The sequence below is a fragment of the Anoplophora glabripennis genome, unplaced genomic scaffold, assembly GCF_000390285.2.
Source record: "Anoplophora glabripennis isolate ALB-LARVAE unplaced genomic scaffold, Agla_2.0 scaffold1121, whole genome shotgun sequence".
Lineage (NCBI taxonomy): Eukaryota > Metazoa > Arthropoda > Insecta > Coleoptera > Cerambycidae > Anoplophora > Anoplophora glabripennis.
In genome coordinates this window covers 17,741-26,016 of record NW_019417483.1, presented here as the reverse complement: position 1 = coordinate 26,016, position 8,276 = coordinate 17,741, and the positions used below count along the sequence as shown (strand labels likewise).

At 35.3% G+C, this 8,276-nt stretch overlaps 1 protein-coding gene and 1 pseudogene across 1 annotated transcript; one reads left to right on the top strand and one right to left on the bottom strand.

Annotated features, from left to right (window-relative positions):
• Positions 1-1,033: 1,033 nt before the first annotated feature.
• Positions 1,034-1,818, top strand: LOC111692371 (annotated as a pseudogene).
• A 3,898-nt stretch (positions 1,819-5,716) lies between these two features.
• Positions 5,717-7,939, bottom strand: LOC111692370 (protein ANTAGONIST OF LIKE HETEROCHROMATIN PROTEIN 1-like). The gene is made up of 2 exons (XM_023456343.1): positions 7,502-7,939; positions 5,717-6,762 (listed from the first exon to the last, which is right to left on the bottom strand). The coding sequence occupies exons 1-2, from the start codon at positions 7,937-7,939 to the stop codon at positions 5,944-5,946; spliced, it is 1,257 nt and encodes a 418-aa protein (XP_023312111.1). The 3' UTR covers positions 5,717-5,943.
• Between the last annotated feature and the right edge of the window lie 337 nt (positions 7,940-8,276).

Below are 8,276 nucleotides of genomic sequence, written 5' to 3'. Positions count from 1 at the left end.
AGTAGTCAGTGAAGTACATGAAAATGGATCCGTGTATATTGTATTTGTGCCATAAAAAAATATGTAATAGAAGACGTAAGAGGCGTTGGGCAGTACATCCAATTAATAGAAATAGAATTCAACAAAGTGCATTTTATATTTTATATACACATGATTTCACAAATATCTTTCCATTTATCGCATTTCAACTGTTTATCTTTATAACATTCTGATGATGAATCCTATACAGTGTAAGAAAGTACCGATGGTCTATCACAAGTTACGTGAGAGCGATAAAGTAAGACATAGAAATCCATGCGATAGAGAAGGATGGCTATAATGAAGGCGTCTCATAGTGTTTGGCACTTTCCCAAATAAGATCCACTTCCACTTGTAATTCAGCGACCATCTTTGTTTTCGTCGTTTGCCTTTTCTGTAATAGATGTCACTACATATACAATTCCGACTTCATATTCCAATATGTTAATACCATCCGTTAACAGAGGGCAGCCCTAGAAAGAGTGATGCCAGATCTACCGATTTTTTTGAAATTGGGGAAATAGGGAATTTTAACCATGTATGAATAAGTATATCACTAATTTCTTCAATTTAGGGCCGGTTTTATAAGTAAAGAATAAGCAAATAATACGATTATTCTGGAGATAACTTGGAGAAACTGGTTTTACAACTTTCTTTTAATCTAGGAATAGCTTATTTCCAGATTTTATCTACGAATATCTTATTCCGCCGTTAAGCAGCGGGTTAGCGCGGTAAACCAGGAATAGCGTTCAGTACCTAACCTTACAAAACAAATAACTTGTTTTCGTTAATATTACCTACTGTTGAAATTTAAGCTATATTTATTATTACCTCAAGGTAGACAGTGTTTTTAAAATGGATTTACTAGATGTCCCGGTTTTTTAATCTTCTGAAGAAGAAATAGATCTACCAGTCAGAAGTAAGCCAAAGAAAATTAGAGAAAGGTACAGTTTTTTTATATAATAAACCAGTATGTGATGTAGTAGTTTATTTTAGGATGGAATATTGTGAAGAAATGGACGATTTAGAATTCTTCCAAATATTTCATTTAAAGAAACCAACATGTAGACATCTTTTGGATGAAATTCAGCACATTGTTCAATCTCAGACTAATCAAAATAATGCAGTTTCTCCAGCAACAAAGTTATTATTAACATTCAGATTTTTTGCTACTGGGTCAATGTTAATTGTAGTAGGAGATTTTGTTGGAGTCAGTAAAGCAACAGCGTGTGTATGTGTCAAACAAGTGAGCGAAGCAATTGCAATGCTGGGACCTAGGTATATCAGAATGCCCGTTACCCCTGAAGAAAGACAGTTAGTAATACAGAGGTTTTACGAAATTGCTAGGTTTCCTTGTGCAGTAGGTGTGATAAATTGTACACACGTAAGGTTACAGTCTCCTGGGGGAGAAGATGCAGAATATTTCCGCAACAGAAAGGGATACTTTTCGTGGAATGTACAGGTTGTGTGCGAAGCTAATTTACAGATACAACATATAGTAGTTAGATGGCCTGGTTCCACCCATGATTCACATATTTTCAACAGCAGCTCAATAAAAGCAAAGTTTGAATCTGGGGAAATGGGCAACGCAGTTTTATTAGGAGATAGTGGCTATGCCAATACTAATTATTTATTAACACCATTAACTGAAGTTACAACGGCTGCCCAAAATTTATATAATGAAAGCCAAATAATACTAGAAATACTGTGGAACGGTGTTTTGGTGTTTGGAAAAGGAGGCTTCCTATTTTATCTTTAGGTATGCGTGTATCGTACCAAAATCACAAGCCATTATTGTAGCTACTGCAGTATTACATAATATTGCAATTAGAGGAAATAATGAGTTACCTATGAATGAGATGGATCATGGCACTTTATTATAATGATGATGAAAATATTGAAATTCCAAATGAACATAATTTTGTGAATAATATGCGCAGAAATAATTTAATCCTCAATCACTTTGAGAATTTACTGCAAAATGTAAATTAGGAAAATTAAATAAAATCATATATACACCACATACGTTTTTAAATTCTTGCAAGAAATTTAAATATTTTAGATATTTGTAGAAATGTAGGGATTTTTTAAAGCATAAATAGCGTTTATGTATCGAATTCATCTGGCATCACTGCCTGAAAGTCCAACCTCATTCTAGCTGTACTGGTAGAAAGTAATGCATGCCTTTTGTCTATTCCGTCATTTAATTAATATGTTGTTACTATGTTGATCTATACAACGGAGGAAAAGGTGGCAATAGTTAAATGGTTTTATGCATCCCATAGTGCACAAGAAGTCGTTGGGCGATTTGCATTTTGAAAATCGGCCAATCCCTGCGGTGAAGACTATTTATCAAATCGTTCGCAGATTTGAGACGTCGGGGTGTGTAAATAGCTGCAAAAAGTGCTACTCCAACGAACCTGCTAACGGCTGGCCATTGTCCGAGGCCAGGGTAGCACGTGAAACAGTTGTTTGCGGTATTGTGGAAACGAGTGAACCTTGTAGTAGTACCCAAATCGCGGAAGAAGTTGATATGCATGAACAAACAGTGCGAAATATTTTGAAGAGAAATGGGTATAAGTGTTACAGAGTACAAGAAACTCAAGAGCTATTTCCCTTAGACCAAACAAAACGTCTCGAGTTTTGTGAAACTATGAGGGAAAAAGTTGATTCGGACGAAAACTTTTTAAACCATATTTTGTTTACTGATGAATCATCTTTTTTTCTTCATAGGTCTCACAATTATCAAACAACTCGTTACTGGTCTACGGAAAATAAGCACTTGAGTATTCCTGTGCATTCACAGTACCCTGAGAAGTTAAATTTTAGGGCAGGTATTCTAGGAAATTCCGTGATTGGTCCGTTTTTCATAAATGGAAACCTAAATGCCGACAAATATTTAACTTTGCTTCAACTCGAAATTATTCCGGCTGTCGAGCATTAAATATCAACTTTGAGGACGTGTGGTTTCAACAAGACGGTTGTCCCGCTCACAATGCACGTCGGGTAATCACCTTTTTGGAAACCACATTTCCTCAGCGGGTTATTAGTACAAGAGGCACTATTCTATGGCCTCCCAGATTCCCAGATTTATCGCCCAATGACTTCTTCCTTTGGGGACACTTAAAACAGACCATTTACGGACATTTACATGATAGGCCAAGTAATTTAGTCGATTTACGGGCCCGAATTGTTGCTGTCCTATTTATAATATTTCCTCTGAAATGCTGGGACGCGTAAGAAGCGAGTTCTATGACAGATTAGGATATTGCAAGGCACAAAGGGGGGACATTTTTGGACAACTTATTAATTAAAAAGGAAAATGTTGCTTTCTTTTTTTATTAAAAACCATAAATTTTTATTTATTTTTTATTAAAAACCATAATTTTTTATTTCTTTTTTACGGCAATAAGTTTTAAGTTTATTTATGTTTTAGAGTTTTTGTATTACTTTCTACCAGGCCGGCTAATAAATAAATACAAAAGAGGAAAATAGTTGCAATTATTTTCGTACACTTTTAGGTGTATGAAGTAATTGTAAATAGTTAAAAGTACGTAAGAATTTGCGTTGTCTTAATAATACGACACAACACACGCATCCCAAGTTCATACACATACTGAATACTGATTCTGTCTGATCTGAGGAGACGACGACCGGTTGCTCAGTTAAAATTTAGGCCAATAGCATGCGCTCGTCTCCTACTTATTTGTGGAAGGGCGAAACAGGCGGTGACTATGAAACGCCTTCACTATACCCATCCTTGTCTGTCACATGTATTTCTATGTCTTACTTTATCGCTCTCACGTAACTTCTGATAGACCATCGGTACTTTCCTACCCTGTATAACAGGATTTGCTCTGAAGGTATCAATAAATATTTCAATACCAATTGCGTCCATTGCATCCATGTCCCACATCCCAACATCAACAGCTAAACTAAAATTAAAACAAAATGTGCTAAAACTATTCTTGACAGACAGAGCCACTGGACTTGCGACAAAGAGCGCTTTGCATAAAAACGCCAATATACCGTCGTGCTTTTTCGGAACGCGTGTCGCCAAGCGTTCTGTAAAGCCATCGCGACAAAATTGAAAACGCGAGAGCAAATAAACGAGCGTAAAATGCATAAACGTAGTAACTCTGTTCAGGGTATCTTGAAACGCGGCGTTTTTGTCAACTCCGCGTTGAGAGGAGAACACGCGTGCATAAAAGGGGTCTTACTGGTGGATGACGCACCTAGCGCAAAGCGAAGCGGTGTCATCGTATCACCACTAAACCACCCGACGCGTGACTCGCTACAGCTTCATCAGCTCAGCTCACTGCTCAGTGCTGTGACGCTGGACAATCTTGAAAAAATATAACTGTAAAAGTATCTCAAATAGTATTCTTAAGGTGCTTCCAGACCGCAGCGCAATACCGCGCAAAACGTTGCAAAATTAAATGAACAAGACTAGTTAGGACGCTTTACTGCGCACGAACGCGCGAAGTCGCACGCCTTCGAGCACGAGCAATTGTTCCGCTTGATGTCGGTACATCAAAGACATTTGCACGTCGAACGAAGCGCAGTTTGGACATGATTATTTAAAGTTTGTAGTGCCCGCGTGCAATATAGAACATGAGTGACTGGGACCACGAGAAAATTTTACACTTAATAAATGAATATGAAGGAAAGCCTGAATTATGGGATTGTGGTAATAAAAATTACCATCTTAGAAATAAAAAACATGATGCTTGGCTTCAAATTGCCACAGAAATGAAAAGCGACACGGAATCGGTCAAAACAAAAATGACTTCTTTGTTGTCTTCGTTTCGAAGAGAACGAACAAAAATTAAAAATACAACAAAAACTGGACAAGGTATTTTTATTATAAATATAATAATTCTTATAACTAATTAAAATAGTCAATAAATTTTAGGACAGGAGGATGTTTATGTCAGCAAATGGTTTGCATTTGCAAGTTTTGCATTTCTGATGAATAAGAATAAAGTGAAAGAAACTGTCAACACTGAAACTGTAAGTATTTAAGTATATTTTTGGCAAAAATATTTAAAAAATATGTAGAATGATGTGTTTTTTTTAACTGCATCTGCACTATCCCTTTTTTATATTTTATATAGTATAATAATTAGCAGGACACATGAAATTGTTTTATTTTAATTTTTAAATATTTTACTATAAGCTGCCAAAGCTTCACTACAATCCATCCAGTAAATGATAAGTTCGAAATAAAATTGTAAACCTATGTTTTCATCATGTAAAATACACTGAAATGGAGGACTTAAGATAATTTTATGTAGTGTATTGAATTGCTAATAAAATTATTAGCTTTCAAATGAAGTGTCACACTCTACAATACGTAACAGTTGTTTCTCCCGCTTGAGGGCGCTTAAATAAGAATTAAGGTAAGCAGCAATCATATTTCTATTATTAGAAATTTCAACATTTGCAATTCATAGGTAATGACTGACTACCTGAATTTATTAAGGGATTTATCCTGTAATCCGCCCTTTCAATATCTTCTATTCGTGTTGCTTGGATGTAGATCCAATTAATTGTTTAGTGGATTGCGGGAAAAAACAGATTGCTTTATTGTCGGATCTTAACTATAACTTAAAATGTACAGGGTGATGCGAACAATATTTATTTCAGAATAAAATTAATGTGTTCGAGACTTTCTCGAACAATTACCTTTTCAATGATATCCCATACGACCCCTCTTGTTATTTTAAAAAATTGAGGGGGTGGCTATTACATTGAGGGGATGAAAGGGAAGGCAGATTTTTGAATGTTATAAAATGCGTCAATTAAAATGAAAATCGTCGTGTCGGCACTCATTTTTTACTTGATCAATAAACATTTTATTGAATTAGTTACAACCTTTACGTTCAAACTGTATAATTTTTATTAAAGCAATAAGCACATTTTTTATGCATAATCATTTTGCCAAACTACACTTCCATTATTCATAAAGTATGCAGCTATTTCACTTCTAATTTCTTGAGCACCGTTACTCGATTTCCTTGGAACCTTCCTCACAGAAAGAAATGATTCACTTGGGGGTTGTTCTTGTCGCCAACTTCCTTGAATTAATTCCCCATTCTCTTCATAGACCAGTGTTCCTCTAGGAGTGTATATGTTACGTGAAATATTACTTTGTCTTAGGAAATTATGTAAGTAAAGGGTAGTTAATACAACAAGTGCTGCTTTATTTGGTTCTAGTAACATTGGTTTTCTTAACACTCGGAAAACAGCAGATGCAATTCCAAAGGCATTTTCAACCACTCTTCGTGCTCTTGATAGTCTATAATTGAAAATTCTTTCCAAAGAACCTTTTTTATGTAAACCTGCATATGGTTTCATGAGATGTTCGTGTAGTGCAAATGCATCATCACCGAGAATAACATATGGTATAATCTTTTGCTGCCCTGGAAGAATTGCTGCTTCAGGAAATGCCAAACTGTTATCTTCTATTTTTTTCCATAATAAACTGTTTTTGAAGACTCCTCCATCGGAAATACGTCCCTGACATCCAATATCCGCAAATACAAAATTATAATTTGCATCTACTAATGCGAACAATACAATACTAAAAAATGATTTGTAATTGAAGTATTCACTGCCGCTACCTACAGGAGCCTGCAAAACTACATGTTTTCCATCTATTGCACCTAGGCAGTGTGGAAAATTCCACTGCTGGTCAAACTCACTCGAAATTTCTAACCATTTCTCTGCAGTAGACGGAGTCTGTAACAAATCAATGAATAAATGCCACTTATTCAAACAGAAAATTTGATTTATACAATATCATTGTTTTTATTCTAGGGTTCAAATATTGGAAATGAAATTGAAGCCGTAAGCGATGGTGAATCAGAGGTGGACGTTTCAAAAGAAGCAGAATCCACAAACGATGTAACTGCGGATTTGGAAGAAGAATTAACGCTGAAACAAAAGACCAAAGAGACGCCAACTCGCAAACGCAAACTATTTACATCTCCAAGGAAACAAACATAAAAAAGTGTGCAGCAGGAAGATCCGAGAGTAGTTGCTGCATATAACATTCTTAAAAATGTGTCGAATACTCCAAAGGATGAATGTTTTACTTTTGGTCAACATATTGCCACCAAACTACAAAAATTTGATAACAGATTTCGCTCTATTGCGATGCATCTAATGAACAATATTATTTTTGACGCTGAGACGGGGAAATATAATAATTACCGGAAGACATCTGTTGAGACACACTTTCAATCAAGAATACCGAATATAGATGCATCATCACCATCACTATATGCTCAGGAATCATCATCTTCATCATATGTTCATATTCCATCACCTAGTTATTCTGCTCAATCTTATCAATACAATCAGACAGAGACTTCAGAGACACAAACTCCTTTGCAAGATTATCTACATACTTTCGATGTTAACACTTAAGCGTATTCAGTATCAGTGATTTAGGATTAAAAATAAAATGTTTTCTTACCTTAATGTAGTCTTTTAATACTTCTGTCAATGCCTTACAAACTTCAATAATTATTGTAGAGATACTTTGCTTAGATATTTTAAAAGTATACATCAAGCTAGTGTACGAGTCTCCAGTGGCTAAAAACCGAAGCACCAGAGCTAGTCTTTCCTTGATAGGGATAGCCAACCTAAAATTGGTATTTTCTTTCTGAATTTTAGGACCAATAAGATTTAGTATCATCTCAAAATCACTAGAAGACAAACGACAGAAATTTTTAAATTGTCCAGTATTTTCAATTGCTAGGTCACACAGCAAATCACTGCCACTGTATATATTTCTACTATGAAATATACGTGTCATCCAGTAACGTCTCTTCACTCTTCTCTTTTGCTTTTTTGTTAATGTATCACACAAAATAATAAAAGCAGCAGCTGCAATTTTAGAGTCGTCGTTCATGCTGAAGTAATCACGTCGCGCATTACTGCAAAACTGGAACCTCGGCAAACACGATCATTTTTAATAAATGTTGCAGCAGTTTAGACGTTTAACGCGCATCTGTGTNCCGACGCGTGACTCGCTACAGCTTCATCAGCTCAGCTCACTGCTCAGTGCTGTGACGCTGGACGATCTTGAAAAAATATAACTGAAAAAATATCTCAAATACTATTCCTAAATTATAATTTAAATAACAAAAACTGATTTAAATAACAAGAACACTATATTTTTACATAATTTATATTTGTTATCTTTTTTATAGTTAGTATTTTGAGAATTACCTATTTTTTTTTGATGT

Excerpts from the sequence above, each read along its gene's own strand:
- LOC111692370 (XM_023456343.1), bottom strand. The coding sequence starts at position 7,939 with ATGAACGACGACTCTAAAATTGCAGCTGCTGCTTTTATTATTTTGTGT. Across the intron at positions 6,763-7,501 it reads TATTAAAAGACTACATTAAG|ACTCCGTCTACTGCAGAGAA; the intron begins GTAAGAAAACAT and ends GATTTGTTACAG.